Source organism: Apteryx rowi, unplaced genomic scaffold, assembly GCF_003343035.1.
Source record: "Apteryx rowi isolate R43461 unplaced genomic scaffold, aptRow1 scaffold_922, whole genome shotgun sequence".
Taxonomy (NCBI): Eukaryota; Metazoa; Chordata; class Aves; order Apterygiformes; family Apterygidae; genus Apteryx; species Apteryx rowi.
Genome location: NW_020451230.1, coordinates 64,857 through 85,435, shown reverse-complemented (window position 1 = coordinate 85,435; position 20,579 = coordinate 64,857). Strand labels below are relative to the sequence as shown.

At 36.8% G+C, this 20,579-nt stretch overlaps 1 protein-coding gene across 1 annotated transcript in view; it reads right to left on the bottom strand.

The window, feature by feature from the left end:
- Nucleotides 1-20,579, bottom strand: part of ACSS3 (acyl-CoA synthetase short chain family member 3) — a gene marked incomplete at its 5' end in the record, with an annotated part of 90,451 nt that overhangs the window by 59,823 nt on the left and 10,049 nt on the right. Inside the window, 5 exons of the mRNA XM_026091778.1 lie at nt 2,803-2,898; nt 2,985-3,065; nt 6,051-6,191; nt 6,466-6,600; nt 12,472-12,660. Of these exons, the coding sequence (XP_025947563.1) occupies nt 2,803-2,898; nt 2,985-3,065; nt 6,051-6,191; nt 6,466-6,600; nt 12,472-12,660 (642 nt within the window). The remainder of the gene's footprint in view (nt 1-2,802; nt 2,899-2,984; nt 3,066-6,050; nt 6,192-6,465; nt 6,601-12,471; nt 12,661-20,579) is intronic.

Below are 20,579 nucleotides of genomic sequence, written 5' to 3'. Positions count from 1 at the left end.
CACATGCTGTCAAGCTCCAAGCTGCCCCTTGCTCAATATTCTCGGAGGCTGAAGCAACAGTTGTCATCATTGCCAAACACAGCAGTTGAAAAGGAGGAATAATTTTTAAAATGTTATAAGAAAGAAGCAGTTAAAAAAGCAGAAGATATAGGGCAGGTAAGTAGAAGCAAAAATCTTGGCAGAAATAAAGGAGCAGCAGAAAGCCAGAAGAACAATAAGACACATAGCAGCCATTAGCAAATACAAAGGTATACATGGCATTGAGCCCTTTTTTATAGCATGAGAAGTACTTCAGGGTACTGTGGGAACTCTTGACAGTTTTAGAGCCTTCTGCTGGCACATGCATGTTTGACATGTGTTGGATGACTTCAGAGCAGTGCAGCCCCACTCATCGGATCCAACCCTTTTATCCTAATGGGCAAAGGTTCTTTCTCAGTTTCCTCTGCAAGGATCTCATTCACATGCCCAAAAATGCTCTCTCAACAAAAACAATAAGCAGGGACAATCAAAGGTCTTATTTCAAAACTGCACTACTGCTTTGATTCAAAGTATCATGTATATGCACCCTTAATTACTGTTGCTTTTCTTCACTTGCAGACTCTTTACCTGCTTGAAGAAGCACCTTTGCTTGCAAAAATCTAGTTAAGTAGTTTGCTACTGCTCAAAATTTACACTGTTAAAGGACACTTCTTATTAACACCTAAAACATGATGCAACAAGCCATAGTCAGTTGTGCGATGTTTGATGCAACAGCATCTAAATAATTTTGGAGGCATCCCCATGTTATTTCAGCTGTCCAAGTTTCTCCAGCATTCCCAGGATTCAGAAACACATTTTCTGAAAATGCTGGCACAATTCTAGCCAGCTACTCATGAACAGCAGTGTATGAGTTCATAACAGTGGGGCACGTCTCAACCAATACCAGCCTAACTGGATTTGCAAACACCAAAGGATTTTTCTGACAACACTTGTTCCTGAAAACACTAACAATCCATTTCTGTTCCAGTGTGGTCACTTTTGCTCATATGCTGTGACAGCAGGAAGACGGAGCAAGTTCAACCAAACTATCTATTTCCTGCACCTGTAATGTTTTGTAAAACACTATGTTTCCACTATGCCATGCTGACTCTCCTGTTCCAGAAGCATTGGGTACAGATGGTGCTTTAACAATTGCTGTATTCAAAATGTCATCAAAGCCTGCTTTATAGGCTTTTTCATGCTCTCAGTATCCAATACATTCACTACACCTTTGGAGTTCTTGTATGCTCTCCTATGAGTCACCATGGGATTTCCCCTAATGGATCACGTTTCTAATTACCACTACAGATCAACAGGCATGATCAGCACACAGTGATGGCAGAGCTAAAACAGCTTCCGCCTCTAGGACCACTAAAAATATGTAACAATTGCTAGGCGGGCTTCAACCTGCACAGTGTTGAAGAATCTGGAATACATGCAGAATTCCTAATGCCAGGATGAATGCAAGCAACCAAGTTTCAGCATGCTTAAGAGCTAACAGTGTGGGTGCCTTTAAATAAAACATGTCTTTCACTTTCACTGACAGATACTGGATTCATTCCTTGAAGAATAAAGATGGTTCAAGCAACTCTACCTTATGCCCAGTGATAAGAAAATGAACAATAACTTCTGAAAAAATAACCATGTAAGGCACCATGGCTGCTTTTCGAGCACCAAAGTTAGGATGCAGCAGGCCACTCCAGCTGGACTAGTCTCCTCCTCTCCACCCCACTGAGTCTCATTCCCGCCATGGAAGACCTAAGCCCTGCCTGTCCTCTGAGTCCTGGCTTCAGGTGCCTTGTGTCAGTTGAGGAAAGAAGAGATCAGCCTTCTCAGAGTTCTGGCTCCAACCATATTGTCCTGACTACCTCCAGCACAGATCCAGTAAGAATGTGTCATCTCCAGACCTGTGACACAGAACACCCACCGCCAGGCCCATACAGGATCTACAGTCTAATGGCCTATCCCTGAAGTCTCCGCAGCACAGGAACACTCACTCCACTATCTGTCATTTCTCTATCTGTTGTTTTGGACTTCTCTGCTCCATTGACCATCACCAGTCACAGAGGAAACAGCTGAGTTTGAAGGATACCAAAGTAAGTTTTCTTTAAGAATTAATGTAATAGAGGGAGGAATAAAAACACTGAAAAAATGCACACAATTTAAATATATGGAGACAGTATATATGGTGTGAACTATGGACAGGCAGAAACAGGATCATCAGGATTTGCTATCCTTCATACCACTAACCATTGCGCTTTCAGGAGTACATCTTCAATGAATAGTGGGACATGCCTGTAGTGTAGTCTTCCCCTCACACAGGCTTAGAGCCACAGTCTCCTCTCTCCCAAGACTGACAGTGATGAAGACCACCAGGCCTGGAAAGTGTTAATCTACAGCCCAGACACCCTGGAACAGCTACAGCTCAGGCACCATCTTTTGCCTTGATACAGACCGAAGAGAAAGCTTTATCACCCAGTGTACTAAGCTTTTGCTCCCCTTTGCAGTCCTCAGACAGGAGGGCAGCTACAGACCAGCCTAGCTGCACTCACCAGCTCCTCCACATGCTAGCTTGGCTGCTCATGGAGCCATTAGAAGCAGTTAACAAGCTAGATTTGGACCATGAGCCAATATTAGAAGAGGCCAGGTGTAATGTATCATACTAGGTTAAAATACTTTTATTTTGAAATAACCTGAAAACAAAACATGAAGAGAAAAACAGCAGTGCCCTAATTCCACACAGCACTTAGTGCAAAAATGTCAAAGCTGATAGTAAACATTTACCTCATACAAAACTGTAGTGTTACCATGAAGGAGAGGCCCATAGCAAATGTAGGAATGACCAACGACCCAGCCTAAATCAGAAGCTGCCCACCACACCTAAAACCAAATAAAAACATGAGAATAGTGTTGTTTTTTTTAGAAAAGAAGATCCAAAAAGTTTAATGAAATTTAAACAGAATTACCTCACCAGGTTTGAGCCCATATACAGCTGACATTGTCCAGTTCAGCATAACTGCATAGCCACCTGTTGGTCTGACAATACCCTAAAAGAGAAAATTTGAATATTTAAGATCTTTTAAAGGAAGCAACAATACTTCTTCTTCAAGGAAGTTTTGAATTTTTAGCAGTAATAGACTTGAAGTCATATAATTCCAATGTTTCTCATGTAAGATAAGGATCCATTCTTGCAAGTACATGCTTGTGCTAACATTCCCAACTGAGGAAATAACTTTGCAAAAAAAGAAAAGAAAAACAAACAAACAAACTCTAGATGACAACAGTTTTCAGAAGATAGCCAACACTAGAATTCTCTCATTAAAATTGAATATACAAATATTAAGTCAATATATGCCGACAAAAAATAAGATAACAAGGATTTTCCTCACTGAAACTTTGGCCACCTAAATGTCAGGCATCTGTTTTAAACTCATTGTATTCTCTCTCTCTGTATTATCAATAGAGAAAAAGAAGCACCTGTGGAAGTAGCCAATGCCTCAAATAACCAGGATAAATTACTCCCTGGAAATACCTCCCTTCTTCTGCACTGACTCTAAAATGTCAGACCACTGGCTTAGACCAGATGTCTCTTTTTGAAAGGTTTAATAGTCTGAAGTATACACATGAAAGCAAACTGAAGCACATCAAAGTCTTATTCTAAAAGAGGGATTTGAAAATTAAAACAAGAGAGTATCACATTAATCAATATGTTTTCATCAACAGCATCTTGTAGCCTGGCAAGACAAAAACTGGCTCTGGAACACAATTAATGGGAAAATTTTGAAATTATTTTGTAATATCTGTATGTTCAGTATATATTTCATCACCTTCTAGAACACTGTTTCTTGAAGAAGGAACACAGTAAGTCATGTCCTGAACTGAAAGTCAGGTGAGATTCATCTGACCAAACAATTGTCTACAGTGTAGACATCTATAAAACAGACCTCTGTGTCTGAGCTAGCCATGCTACACTCTCTTTATGTCATAAAATGGAGTCCACCACAACAGAGAATCGTAAACTAACAGTTCACAAATTTCAGAGAGCAGATTGCCTTTGTTAGTCTCAGTTCCTAAACAAACTTAGCCTCTGCTGTGAGACTAACAAAAAATTTTGCTATGAAGGTATCATAATTGAGGAATTTTACTTGTATGACCATTAAAAGCAAGTTCCTTTGGAAAAAGTTATTTTATTCACTAAGTTACTCATAATAACTCAGTGCTAGTTGACAATCTCTCCCTTTAAAGGGTAAACCTTAATTCAAAGTGTCTATAATTTTCTCTGGAAAGCCAGAGTGAAGTAAGTTTCTGATAACTCTTATCTCTGAGATACTGTATTTTGAAACTCACAGCAAGGAAAATGTCTGTTGTACCAAAGGAACTTCTCTTGGACCTTGTGACAGAGACCATAATTAAGTACCTCAAAATATACACATTGCTTTCAAGTGCCCATCTAACTACGTTCAAGGCAAAAGTGAAAAACCTTCTCAGCAAATTTGATGTTTGTTTGTTTTCCCTTATACCCCCATAGATTCTGAACCTTATAGGCTGCACCATTAGTAATTTTATAGTAGTAGTCAAAGCATTATCTAGTGATGTGATATTGCCTCTGAATTTGTGACGGTGAGATCACTGCTAGAAAATTATATTCACATCTGTCTTCTAAACTTTAAAAAAGAGTTATAAGAACCAAGCAAATATTCAGAGTAGATTTGGCAGAACTGATAGACAGATAAAGGTTTATCAATATATAGTGGGTAGTTTTTCATTTTGCTGTGGAAAATAAAACAACAATGAAATAAAACAATCCGAGGAGTCTGGAATCCGGTAAGCTACTCTTCTCACCCCCACCAAACAATACCTGCTTTAAATATTCATGTCTTAAAACATTCATTCTTCAGTAAACTTTTAATCATGCTTTCTCTACACGTCCAATCAATCCCTGAAAAGAAAGCCTCTTTATTCTGTGTGAAGGAGATATGGCAAAAATCACAACATATGATTACATAGAGTTCTTATTACTGCATGATACTGAAGAAATATTCTTGTTTTTTGTTCCAAGAACCGTAACAAATCTCAAACCAAGATTTGGTACTGCTTTGGTATTGCTTTAGCAATGCATGGTAATACATTGATCTAAGCATAAGACAGTCAGAGAGCAAAAGGAAAAGACATTTGATATTTTCATCTCAAAAGAATCAAGAAGTCCAGATACAATGTTAAGTTTTAATCACTTTCTTACATATTTTAACATCTTTCCTTATTTCCTGGATAAATTTCCTGAGGTAAGAAGCAAAGCAGAGACCAATGAACACAAGAAAAAGGTACAACATCAGTACAGCTCTACACCAGCACAACAAAGAGCTTGAGGGATGCAAATGTATACAGCTTATTGAGATTCTTTTAAAAAGAGATTATTAAGACTAATTGGCATTTGAAAGCAAACATTTTCAAAGCATGCCCTATGTTAGTGTTCTAGCCTTACTCAGTCTGAACTTTCATTTTCACGTGATATATTGTCAAAACTGTTCAATAACACAAGCTTTTAAGATACGCCTAATTCCATTTAATCTGTAATGTCAATCATAGCAGCTCATCTAGGGAAAGATTAGTTAATATATAAACAATGAATAAGGAAAGACTGCTTAGCAATAAATGCTATCACAAAAGTGATATATTGACCAATCTTGCCATTGAATGACTGTACTATGCTTATCTCAAATGGTAAAAATACAGAAGCTATACAAGGATAAAAGACGCTCTGCTGACCTTCAACATTTATATTATATAAGCATTTTGAAGTAAATCGAGTTTATTTTTATATCTCTAGTATCTAAATAAACAAATATCTTTTACTCCTAGACAATGAGGAAAGTAGTGAAATGTGAGCAAATGAGATTAAAGCAGTTCTAGCAATGATTATCATTTACAGCAGTGAGCTCTGGCAAACATTTTCAACCTTTTTAATTAAATATTTTCTCAAGTAGTACTGCAAATAGGTTGTTCAGACACTTAGACTGCAGATAGTCCTTTACCTTGGGCAAGCCTGTTGTTCCAGATGTATACAGAATATAAAGTGGATGGTCTGAAGGAACAGACACACACTCATAACGCTGTGCTTCTGCAAGCTCTTCCTCCCAGTCAAGATCACGACCTGGGGCAAGAGGAACATGGCCCTGCCCATTGAAAAACAGAGAAGTGTTCAAAGAAAACAGATGGAACAAAATAGAAATGGTTCAAAAGACATGCATATTCAATTTTCTGTACAGTAATCTCTCTGTTGTGTTAGTTCTACTTACTAGTTAAATCTTATGAATATAAAATTCCTATAAAAAAAAAAAGCAAACTACAACACATATACCAAAATGTATTGTACTTGTAAAAGAGAAAAGCACATGCACCATGTACACATCTGAAAGTTAACATAAGGCACAATAATTGTATACTCACCAAGTTAGGTCGCCTGTAAATGAGAACTTTCTCAGGTTTGTTCTGTACCCTTGCCAGTGCTCCTTCTAGAAGGGATACATATTCCACTTTCCTTTTTGGTTCTACTCCAAAACTTGCCGTTACAATCAGTTTAGGCTAAAATAAATGAGTTAAGTTGTTAATATACATACATAACATTTATATATATTATATAAACCTAATAAAATGTTTTCCATGAAATTATTCAATTAATGAAGCTCAATGTATAAAAACCTATCTCCAGCTAAGTAGAAATGGGTTCAGATCAGTTTTCTAAGGAAACAAAGCTTCTGTAATCTTGCTGTCCATGGGTCTGTTTTTTGTTCAGCAGCACACTAAAAACTTTTGATGCTCTGTCATTTTCAACTACATTTGAGTAACAAATCAATAAAATAAAGTTTCAGAAAAACTACTGAACAGACAGAAAAATGCATCTCCATATTAGTACCCACTAAGGAAAAGCTCTACAGTGAGCTCAAGAACTATCTGTTCTGTTTGGCCTGCTTTCTAACTATCTGCCTGTGTCCAGTGGCACATTTCAGAACTCACTGTAGCACTTTGTTGATGCTTTCTCAGCCTGTAATTAAACAACACAGAAGGAAAACAGGGAAAAGAAGAAAAAGGAAGCAAACAGAGATAGAAGAAACTAGAAATACCAGAAAAGGAAAAGCTGAAGCCATAAGATCCATGAGGGAAGTAAAGCTACAGACTTTCAAGTGAAGGTTGCATGATTCAGGATGCAAATCCACTAAAAATCAGATTTCCTTAGTTCTGTTTCTTATCGAATGACTTCTACAATAATAGAATAATTCCCAAACGTAGATTCAGAGGATGCATTTTTTTCATAAAATAAACCTTAGGCTTTATATAAAACTTCCTAATTTAAATCAAGAAACCTCCCTTCATTGTATATAAAATATTTTAACCAAAGTCCCAAGATCACAAACTGAAATCTGATAGTATTTTTATTTGCAGTATTTCAGGAAGTAAAAGGTAGCAATGAATAAACCGTTAAAACACATTTTAATTGAAGAAGAATGAGGCTTAAATCTCCTTGCTTTTGAAGTTTTGGAAAGAGTGCATTTATCTTGTGCACCTCACAGTCTGATCAAGCTAATTTACTAATTGTATACATTAACATAAATCTCATTAGGTAGGCACAAACCACAATGCCACAGTTAAGGCTGCATTAAACTTTGCACAGAAAGCACAGATTAAATTGTTTTCTTGCAGTCCAAATCTCCCATTCAGGGAAGTTTGCTAATTACTTTGTATTCAAAATAAACGTTTCAGATGAGCTTTAATATTTCAGCATTTGTCATCTTTTCTTTTTTTGGCCACTGTGATTTTAATGAAAGAAGATACAACAGAGTGCACTTAACTGAAAATTCATCTGGAGGCTACCTTGAAATTAGACTGTAATTAATGTAAGATATTAACACTGTTCTATTTAATTGTTACGATGAAAGACTGTTGACAATGCCAGGTTTACAGTCATTTGTAAATGGTGCCACTTCTGCTCGCCAACTACTTTGTACACAGTAAGAAAGTCTAAGAATACCAATACTAAGCTGGCTAAGATGAAATCTTTCCTGAATGACGGTTACTGCCTGGAAGCATCATGGATTATTCTGTGCAATCCATAGGATCATTTTTAGTTTTAACTGCTGTTTTCTAGTGTTTTACCTCTCTGCCTACTGACATTACTTCCTCTGCATCTCTGCTCCCATATTCCTTTTATATACCCATCTCCCATCTCTTCTGTGGCTCCATGTAGTCCTGTATGATAGATTAAAAAGAAGTATCACTAGTCTGAAGGAAGAGCAGGAAAGTTCAAAGGTTTGCTGTATGAGGAATGCCAACAATAGTGAGCTGCAGGAAAAAAAAAACAGTAAGAAAAAGTAGAGATGAGATAAAGCAAGGCCCAATATCAGGCCACCAATTTTATTCCTTTGTAAAGACTCCTACAAATTCTTCTATAGTTTCTAGTATCATACAAGGCAAGGTTTTGAAAAAGCAATGAATATATTTCATAAGGCCAATTAATAAAGCTGTAAAAAAAAACAAAACTGAAAACAGACAAGCTTTCAGGCACAACATGTCAGTAGTGTCATGAAGAGGTTTACAAAGAGATCCAGCACTCAGGGCCTCACTATTCAACATACAAAGCCCTTCCTTCTTCTTGCCTCAGTCACATGAGAGATCACTAGCCTATCCTCAAACTTACTGCACTTTTCCTGTACCTCCCTCCCCCTTAAAAAGAATTACACACATTTTAAAAGAAGCCATTGGTTATGTAGTCATTACACTTCATCTGCTGGTACCGCTCTGGCCGTGTGGTTATGGGACCCACGTCAGATTACCATACGTATTTATTTCTCAGGTATACTACACTGCTCTAAACAAATGGGCCTGAATCATACCATACAAGCAGGTTAAAAAAAAAAAGCATATTATTATATTATTGCCTTCTAATCTTCAATATATATTTTAAACACATATTACAAAAATAAATAGTGTTTAAAGACAAGGCAAGACAGGGCTGCCACTATCATGAGTGTGACGGTGTGCTCCTTTCCCCCCCCCCCAAAGTGGTCTTCCACCCCACCCCACCCCACCCCACCCTGACCTCTCCATACACAGCACATAGCCAGGGGCTAATTAAGCATGTGCCCACCTAAATTCAGCTGGTATGCAAATATGACTACGAGCCAACCACCTTACCCCATAAATAGGAGGCAGCCCAGAGCCCCTTGAGCTCTCCTGCATGGCAGAATCTCCCCTTGAGCAGGGATGCCTCTCAAGGTTACTCCTCAAGGCTGACAGATTCCTTACCCGTGACAGATCCTCGGTAAGTGACTAACAGTGAGCTGAAACTTTGCAAACTTTGTTAAGTTGCATCTCTGATTGTGCACATAATCCTTTAGACATAAACTGTTGACCAAGTCTGGGACTAAGATTAGATCCAGCTGCACCCACACTCCGAGGAGTTTGGAAAGCAAGGGGGTCCACTCTGAATCTCATGACTCAACAGCAGAGTCTCCTTGACCATTTTGTCTGACCCTTCCCTCCATGCAGTAAATAAGCGAGTGTACCTTGCCATCAAATCTTGTTAAATCAGTTTTATCTGCCATTGAACTTTGTTAAATCACTGTCTTATCTCAATAAAACATATTGCTGCTTCTCTCTTACAAGTGAAGCGCACCACTGACCGTGACAATGAGGTAACTTTGCTTCTTAAGTATTATGCTGAGCTTGCTGACTAATCACTCCAAAGGGCTCATGATCTTGTGATGAGAAGTAGAGGTAATCATTTATAGCCAGATCTGCATGCAGGAACTATGTCCTATTCAGAATAAACTATCACAGAGTATTAGCTCAGTTTTTTCAAGGATGCCTTACTCAAATCCCAAAATATGTCAGCTGTGGAGAGAAGAATACAGCATTTCTGTCCCCAATGGAAGATAGTAACAGATGGCTTTGAATAACTTTGGTGTTTCGTGCATTTTCCATTTCAAAGAACTGCTGTTCGCTTGCAAATCACAATACTGCTTTAGTCTGAAGAGTTTTCAAAAATCAGCTGTCCGAAAAACTCCATTACTTTTATTTTATTTTTCAATATTTGGACTTTTTAAAATATAAAAAGCCCTCCAGAATCGCTGTATAATTATTATGGTTCAAAAGAGACAAGACAGTTTGGCTGTTGAAAGCATAGCATCTATTAAATATGCATATAACCATATTGAAGTATCCTTTTCAGTTTTATCAGTTTAGCAAGATAAAGTGTTTAAACGAGTATCACGTTAATTTTTCAAAAGATAGTTAATGCCCTTCAAAAGTATCTACTGTTTCAGTACTGCAAACTATATTCTCAAATTCAGGTGGAAAGGGAGATGACAGGAAATGCCTGTTCTTGCATTCTATATCACTTCATCACAATTCACCTTATCATGTCTATAGCACTGCCAATACCTGACAGGACTAACAATTATCAGCTGCAGGACTTTGCAGCATTCCCAGAGCTATTTAAAATTCAAGATAAATTAAGGCAAGCTGGTGAAGTATATATACCTTTCTATACTCACTAAAAAGTGCTTCTTTTTTCTTTCATTTAGATATTCTGATGAAATTTAAAGTCTGACCTTTCTTCCAAAAGAGCATCTCAAAACCAGCTTTCCATTCCAAAGTCTTTAACTCTTTCTAGATAATCTTACCAACATTAGGTCCTGTACTGCAGCATCTAAATCAACTCACATAAAAGCCTAATAAAAGGCTGGGTTTTTTGGAGAGAGCTTCAATTAACTTTTGAGTTCAGCAGAACGTCATCCATCATAGCCACTTACATTTGTATTTTAAAAATAATCTCAGTAACGTTAATTCACTTATCAAGAAAGCTTTATAATGTTACAAAATTAAGGCAAGTCTTGAAATTTAGATTGAGGATGTCCCTGTCCTCTTTACTTAACCTTCATCATACATCAAATTAATCAAAAATCATCCAGAATAAAGAAAAAAAGGCAATGTAAATTAAAATTTAATCCCTGGCCTGCAGGTAGTAATTCTATAGCTAACTGTACAAAAGACTTGCTATGTGCCCTTGGGTAAATCACTTAAACTTTATCTGTTTTCTTTTGCATAGGTGAAACAGGATTATGATTACTGTGCTGTCTCCGTTTGTCCCTCAGAAAAAAAACATTGGGACTAATTGGTTAATATTTGCAAAGTACTCTAAAAATAAAAACACTAGATGATTTGTACTATAACAATTTTCCTTTTAAAAGTTTAGCAGCTTTTTTCCACATTATTTTTCCCTAATAAAAAGATTTTAAGAGTTAAAATTGATTTTTACATCTTGTTGAAAAAGTGGGGGAATGGGTAAAGAGAAAGGGAAAACTATGAAGCTGTCGTTAGTCTTCCCCAGCTTTTTGTCACAATTCCAGCAAACCATCTGAGACATTTTATTAACTTCTCCTTTGTTAAAACATGTATTGGGGGGTGAGGAAAGGAACAGCATTCAATCTGCTAACTTTTAGAAAGAACTGTTTCTTTACTTACAGCAAATTCAGCAAATTCAAGTCTTGGGAATTTAAAGAGCACTTCCATATGCAAAAATCTAAGTGAAATTTCCACAAACCCTGCAGACTTCACTCTGTGTAATGCTTTTGGCTTATATGCCTAACCAAGGTGATTCGGTGATAGCTGCTACCACAGATGGCCTGAATGATACAGGTGACTGACCAAGATGACAAAAACTTTTGCCTTGTTGATTGGAAACTGTTGCCTTGATAGGAAACAAGTAAGAACAGAAACCTCCAGTAGGAGCATGGTAAAAGTTTATTTGAAACTAATGCATACACAGGTTACTAATATGCACATTTAAGTTATTAAGTAGATTATTAAAGTAACATTATTTCAAAGATTTAAATAACGCTTCACAAACACACTTAACCTGGAAGCTTTTAAAACCACATACCTATTCCCAATGTTCTCTACAGTGCTACTTATTTAACTCAATTGGTTCACTAGCTGCTTTGATTCATGTATGAGTTAGATGAAGTAGATCTATAGCTGAATAACTTACTACTTAATATGTATAAACATAAAGTAAACACATGAAGTCTTAGGGTTGACAGCATGTAGATTTTCATACTCTTGAGGAAAACGCTGAGTGAAAAGCTAATTTTAAGGTGATGCTTTGTAGCAAATGGTTGACAAACAGGAAAAGACAGTATGTTCTAAACAGAGGGCAGCACGATAAAAAGTCATGCTTTTTAAAAAGCTCAAAAATTGTATCTCAACATGTGCTACAAAAATACTACTCTCAGCACAAAAATAGCACTTTGTTCACATTTTGACATTAGGCATTATCAGCAAATTGGGACTGCTTGCCACATAAAGAGAAATATTATCCTCACTGGAAAAAATGTTTTTTGACATTTGTTTATATGAATAACTATTGCAATGGCTTTTGTTTCAAATATTTATTACCTTTGCATGATCAATGCGAACAGAAAGCTCTTTAGATGCAAATCCACCAAAAATAAGGCTATGGACAGCTCCTATTCTTGCACAAGCCAGCATACAGTACACTGTCTGTGGAATCATGGGCATGTAGATGACCACACGATCTCCTTTCTTCACACCATGTTTGACCATGACATCAGCTAACTTAGAGACCTGTACTGACAAAAAGTTCAGAACATATTAAAAGCTTTGCCCCATAAAAACAATTTTTACACAATTAACAGAACCAAGACATTAAAGAGACAAGCCAGTAAGAAACAAAGATGATGAATGATGCAATCCAAGTTCAATAAATTTAGGACAATTTCCTTTTTGTAAAAAAACACTACAGTACATATTTTCTTGTAAAGTGAAAATAGACTAAAACTAATTGTTTTACACATTATAACAAAAAAGCAATAGCAATATTTTGCAAATTTTCAATGACACTTTAACCATTCACTCTTTTTTGCAGATAAGTGCTTATATTTCCCAGTTTTAACTTTTTAAAAAATTACATAAAGAGAGCATTTCATAGTGCAAATTCTGTCCTAATTAACTAAATTTGAAACATAAAGCTACGCACAAGGTAAGTTTTCCAGTTTCCTGTACTGCATGGTTGTAAACTTCTCAATACCTAAGACAATAAATCTTACACCCTGAACCAAATGCTAATACAAATTCAGAGGAGTACATTTAAGGTGTACATATATTTAAGAAATCATTTTTTTCCCTCTCATTGCAGATTTTTATTTTTGGTACGTAGAGGTCTGAAGACAGACACGGCAGCAAAGGACTGGCATTCTAGAAGTGTGACAGACCAAGAACAGAGTCAGTAATTTGTATAGCCATTAGAAAAATATTTGTTATCTCAACAGTATATAGTATACTACTGCAAAAGTAGTACAGAATATTTCAATAATACACCATGATGGATAATTTACCACATACCAAGTTCTGTTAGAAAGTGAATGTGGGAGACTGAGACAAGGACTGTCCACTTGCCCTGACCTGCCTGCTGCAGAACAGAAATATGGTATCTGCTGAAGAAAAAGCAAATTACTAATTCCCCAAAAGCAACTGAATGAATTGAGCTGTTGGAGGTTTTTTTGGAGTTCCAGATGCCTACAGTTAGGTAACACTCAGTTAGGACCTAAACCTGCCCACTTCTTTTAAACTTTTCAAATAGAAATTGATGAGTAGAGAAGTATAATCAATAGAGATAAAACCATACATAAGAGTGTATAAAATATTGACTAATTGGTTAATAGGAAAAACTGCAGACTAAAGAGTAGACTAGTATACTAATAGGAAATTGGGCAGAATTAGAAACATCCCAGCAAGTCATAAGCTGGAGTTTTCTACCAGCATGGTTACAGTCTGACCAGAAGTAACAAAATCAGAAGTGTCTACTTGCTACAGTTTTATATTAGTAATAAGATTAAAAAAATAAATTTTCTGTGAAGTTCTTAGGATATCTGAAGATTAGAACTTCTGTCTAAACCTAAGTTCAGAAAACAGGAGTTGCTCAGTCTTACAGGGAAACTCTTCTTACCTGTAATAGTAAAACATTTTTCCTTAATAGGCTGCCATTCATTAGAAAATAATAAGATAAATGTAAGAAATGTAAAGATTCTAATTTCTTTCATTATTATGTAACATGTATCCACTTGTATATGAATTCCTTACATCTTACCTGTTTTGCATTATTCCTTATTTACTCATTATACCACATAGATAAGGTTTTAAGTACAGTTTACTGCTGTGAAAGGCTATTTTCTTGGGGTACCATCATTAACATTAGTGCAGACTGGAGACATAGGAAAACATACATACTTCTGTGAGTAGCATCAGTGTTGCTTATAGCTTGGAGAAAACCCACTTCCAAGCTTCAGAAGAAATAAGACATGTTGTCAGTGACCCAGTAAATAACGCAAGCAATCAAAGTAGCCTAGAAGGCCAATAAAACATCCTGTACCAGCAGGACCAGAGGGAAGGACCCTCTTTTTCAAGGATACATGAGCTGGAAGGGTAGATCTTGTTCTAGTTTAGTATTTCACATTCAAATATTACTGCTACTTTTAGAGATTAGTAAGCATTAAGTGCTTTCTGGTATGCTCATATTCAAAAAAAGTTGGGGCAATCACAACTCAAAACCTTAAAACCCTATCAGATATGTGTACTGAAGAAGAAAAAAATGGCATTACCCGACTGCTGCTCTCTTCAGTGGGACCACATGTCCAGACCTACTGCTACCCGACCCAGTAACATCCAGAAGCTCCATATGCATCTGACCTGTGTTTCCATTAAATACACAGCTCATCCACAATCAAACTATGCATATTTCTATACTTCTGCCCTTGGATTTAAGAAAACAGAAATATAGGAGCCCCAAGCATGCATGCTTGCATCAGAGGATAACAACATAGCTTCCATTTCTTATGATCACTGAATTGATTCCTGCTGTTATTCTCAGCCGCAAGACAGAGAGAATGTTTATAAGGCAAAGTCATCACCATACCAAGCTCCAAACTCAACAGAAATCAAGGTATGTGTTTGAATTGTTTGCAATACACCTCCTATAAACAGAAGAAAATCTTTAAACGCAGACCTCTTAATGCCTATCAATACTCTATGAAAATCTGACATGCATCAAAGACAATCACAAATCAGCAAGACTTGTACATGTTTGCAACCAGAATTTATAGCCATACCACTGGTATTTACAGCCATTTCTAGATAGGATTGATGCAAGTCATTGTAAATAAAGATAATAACACTGCTTCCAAAGGTAAATGTCTGTCGTTTATTTCCTGTTATGAAAACATGAAAACTCTGCAAACTAATTGTAACACAGAGATAGCATCACTTTACCCTCCAAAAACTGAGGAGACTAAACTTTATCTTTGATGCTTGGGAGACTCTCAAGCAGTATGTTGACAGGAAGACCAGAGGCAACTAAAATAGTATTTAGTGAGTAATTCTATATTCAGTACAGGTGTGGATAGTAAACAATAAGAAGTTAAACACAATGAAGGACAAGGATTATTATTAATGATAAAAAAGGCAGCATTTGCCTGGTGAAGGAGAAGGGATCATTTAAAGATTATAATTAGTAATTTTGTAATAGAAGCCTTTTCCAGTGCCTGTATATAAGCAACATAACTTCAGTACTGGGCTGCAAAATAATAAATATTCTTTAAGTAGGAGGGAGACAGTGAAGAGATCCACAGGTACTGAAGCGATTTTTATTGAAACCTATCAAGGATAGGTTGTACTTAAAGCAGAATATATGCTGCAGGCAGGAACCACATTTCTTTCATGCATGCACACCAATTACTTGTCTGCACTTAACCTCCCCAATCTGGAGAGTCTAATGTCACCAAAGGCAATAACCCAATACAAAGGTATCTGCGATTTTCCTTGTGTCCTTTCCCTCATCCTCCTGACAGCTAGGGAGTATTTGGGCCACGTAATATATAATAAAGCACTGTCTCCATCTGCAGCTCTTTGGAAGACTGTGGAACATCCTCAAGCAGGTTTACTTTGCCCAAGCAATCATCCTTTTTAAAAGGAAAAAAGAGTGAGCAGTGACATTTTATTAAACTGTTAAAAGCCATGAAAACTTCCAGTTTGGTGCAGAGTGTTGTCATTTATGGTTTATTGTGGTTTTAAACAATCTGGATGATTCCTCAGTCATACACAGGAGGTAAGAGCAGAGCAAAACAGATACACACATAAATACAATCTGACAGTGGCTAATACAGGTATTTCAGAAGAAGATGCTTTTAAGGTGGGTAATTATGGAAAAACCTTCCTACAGAAGAAACTACATCCCAGTCCATCGTTTACAATCTGAAGCCCTTCTTCCTCACCCAAGAGTGTGGGAAGGTTGGTTTTAAATAATCCTCTCAAGTTACTGCACTCAGAAATTATTTGTCATGGCACTGAATTCAACATGTTAACTGTGCATTGTTATTGAAAAGAACCACAGAGAAGAATCGTATCGCTTTTTTGCACAAGATCTATCAAGAGTCAACAACTGCTGATAACAGGACTCTCAAATTCTTGAGATATTTTTAGTAAGTGAAGCATCCTAGAGAAAATAACCCAGTTACATAAACCGAGGGTTTGTTTTACCTATCTAGCAACCTTTGCACTAAACTGGAAAATGCTGTTATTTTCCAATACACCCAGAAAGTCTGTTTTTAAATGAACAGAAGTCACAGCTCCCTATTTCTTCTGGGTATCTTTATACTTCCCTAATACTACACAAATTCAATAATATTTCTAATAGAATTGTATCTCCCTTATCTTTTCCTGGCATCTCACTAATGGACTTAGAGTATCTCCTGAGGCATGCACAAAGCTTACACCTACATCCCCATTTCACTGGCATCAATTCAACATCATAATTCTCACTTACATACCTATAAAAAGCACCAGTAAAGAAAAAATCCAATTAATACATTTTCGAAGACTATCATGTCTTAAATTTGTCAAAGTCCTACTCTTTGCATTTGCAGGACTCCATCTGTAACAGCATTTAATTAATTAATTTATAATGCAGTTTTACGCACCACATAAAACTTCATTGTAACTAACTGGAACAGTCTCAAGACTTTCTAATTGTGAAGACAGTGCTGTTGTACAAAGACCAAAAAGAACTGACCTTCCCATTCTGTACATCAACAGAGAGCTGCTGAAAATCTCAGTTTGCTCTGTTCATTTCCAGTTCTGTGTGTTAGTTTCTCTTCCAACTAGTGGCACGGCGCTTACCACAACAGCTTCTCTAAAACCTATGGAAAAGCTTCAAAGATAATCCAACTCATGTCTTCATTTCTTTTGGCACCTTTTAAAGTCAGTGATTCTCAGCACTATTAGATTAATTACTATACTTAATCCATATTTCTCTATAATGTATGTTTTATCTAACTACAGGAGACTTAAATTTTAACATAAGAATAAGCTGATTGCCCTGCAACCCTTCTATTCCAGTTCTACCAAAACAAAAACAAAAAAGTTCCCCACAGGTTGGGCACTAAACATCCACAAGCTTCCAGTCTTTCTCTCAATTACTTTTAGAGTTTAGTGATGCTTAGCTTTAAAATTGCAGCATCATTCTAGATCTCAGATCTGAAAAGCTGTGCAATGCTAAAACCCAATAAAAACATAAAATAGTTTTCTTGGTGTTTATTTTCCTACTGCTTAATTTAGATTAATTTAGTTCAGGCTGCTGACAGCAGAAACGGATATTCAGTCACAATGAATGAGATTTTCACAAGAACGCAAGAGAGAACAGGGAGAAAAGAGTTTAGGGGGAGAATCTGACTTTTTTAAAGAACTCAGTGCATGCACAAAACAAAATTAGAGTCTACAATGCAAGCATGATTAATTACATTGCCCTGGCCTTACTAGTCAAGGCCTGCCTTTCATAGCATTTATGTAAATCTTATTCTTGAAAAATAAGATTTTACAATTTATTTTGTATTTGAATATAATGCACAGGATATGTCAGTATTAAAGCATTAGTTCTTGTACTGATGGATGAGACTTATTGAATAGACAGATATGAGCACATGAAGAAATGGCATTGCCAAAAGAGCTGTGCTGGCACAGCTTGTACAAGCGCTCTCAGTATAACCAGGGGCTCAGGATTTCACAAGACATTTGTCACAGATAAAAGCAGCACTGGTAACCAACAGTGGCAGCAGCTGTCACAGCATGCCTCTCTTACTAAAACGGGAAAAAAATACTGTAGTAAAGAGAGTTTCTTACATGGGTTAAAAATAAACAAAGTTGGAGATGGGGTTATACACTCTGAATAACTTGAGAGAAGTGTAACTGTGCTACTTCTACAGACGTTACCTTCTAAGCTTCATACATGTGAGGATCTGCTTTCTAGCAAACACATAATTCCTCACTAAGACAACTAATACAGCTTCCCTTTGAATTTAAAAGCCGAATGATAGCGTACCAACCATAAGTTGCCAAAAATAATTTACGCAGAGATACTCATTTTCAGATGCAGAATGAAGCCATAAATGCTAATGTTATTATGACTCCATCTCTCCAGTCTCCATAATAAGCCATAAAAAGAGATATTGTCTAATTACTTGCAAATCCTTCTCTTTCTTTCCCAGGTCTTTAGACTGGATGCAATTTGGTAACTTCCCTATTTCTAAACTCAGCAGCTTAATCTTGGGAAAATGCTTCTTGGTTCAGATCTAATATTATTCAAAATTTTTTGTTTTTCTTTACTACTAATCTTGCCTACATTTTATTCTTTTTCAACCTTTGGCTCCACCAAATAAAAATATTCCATGTTTTCCTCAGTTACTCTTTTTACAACCAGACTCTCACCAACTCTCCTCCAAAGATACTTTTATTTTTCATTATTTTCACCAAAACTAAAAAATTTTACCAATGGGCTTCCAGTCCCCATTCCATATCCTCCTAGACACCACCTACAGAAAACACTGCTGCAGATAACAGCTTCCATTTCTTCTACTCATCCTTCTCCGTTTTTTCTACTAATTCACTCTTGACTACACAAAACTCAGCTTTCTAAACACTGACCCACATAAGGATAATTTGACCTCATGGCTTTTCCTTCTTAACTTCTTTTTTAGAGGTTTACTGCCTCTAAATCTTTTTTAGCTTACGACATCTTTCTTACTATCATAAAAGCTAATTCCATCTACAGTTCACCTTCCTCTCTCACTATCACAACACCCACTCCTTGGTTATTGTCCTGCACCTGATCTTTATCTGCTTGTTAACTAAGAAAACATGTCTCTACCATGTTTGTAAGAAGTAACATGCATTTTGCACTATAAATGCAATAACATAAAATGGAAAAAACAAACTAAATGATAAACAACTGCTCATCCAGCCACAGAAAGCTTCCTTCTTGTTTTAAATTAGCTCATTGTTTTTTCCATCACAGATCAAAGTGCTGGAGTGATTTGATTTCCACAACAGATGTGTTTTCAAAGTGTAATCCACCACTGCAAATCTAGTAAATATAATTTACAGCACAAAATTACACACTGAAAAAGGGATATAAACAAAAAGCACAGTATTTTCAGGAAACCAGACCTTATGTAGTAACTCAACATCTTTGAATGGCCAAAGAGAACAATTTACAGTTTTGTTAAAGTTTCTGTGTGTTAAAATCTGATCAAGTATCACCAACTAGTGAATTTCCCAAGACCACAAAGCCTAAGCATCCAAACGCTATTCTTATCTTAGAAGCTTTTGATATGTTACAAGAAATACATTTATTACTCTAGCAGCCACTCCTGTACTAACTCAAACTTCTACTCACTTCTTGCAAGCAGTTTATTTTTTTCCAGAATATCAATGAAAATGAAAGACTGTTGGTTTTTTGTTCCAACTTCAGTTGCAGGAGCCCTGCAGAAGATGTAAAGAAATACATATACACAGATAAGCTTTGCATAGTTTCTGAAAACATACTGGTTTCTTTTTAGTTGGTGAAGGAGTACAGGACAATGTAAAAAGGATAGGATAACTTAAAAATAACAGACTTCCTGAGTACATAGTTCAAGCTATCTCACCCTCCCTAAGGAGCTGTATTATGTTCAGCCAAGTACCTATGTCTTTTTTTTTCCACTACCTTGATCCTGAAACAAATGAGTCAACCTGCTACAAAATTCTGCGTCTCCCCATCTGGTGCCCCACATTCATCCTATGTAACTTCTACCAATTCCATCCATAAACTCCTCTTGTAAAAGCCAAAAACAATTCCACCACTTCAAATGCTCATCTCTTGTAGAGACGTTTTGAATGGACAGCCTCTCTGATCAGACATCCTCATTGAAATTGAGCCAACAAGGAGAGGTGTGCTGCTGGACCTCGTACTAACAAACAAAGAAGGCCTGGTGGAAGATGTGAAGGTCGGGGGCAGCCTTGGCTGCAGTGACCATGAGATGGTGGAGTTCAGGATCCTGCAAGGAGGCAGCAGGGCACTAAGTAGGATCGCAACCCTAGACTTCAGGAGAGCAAACTTTGGCCTCTTCAGGGACCTACTTGGAGGAATCCCATGGGTTAGGGCCCTAGAAGGAAGGGGG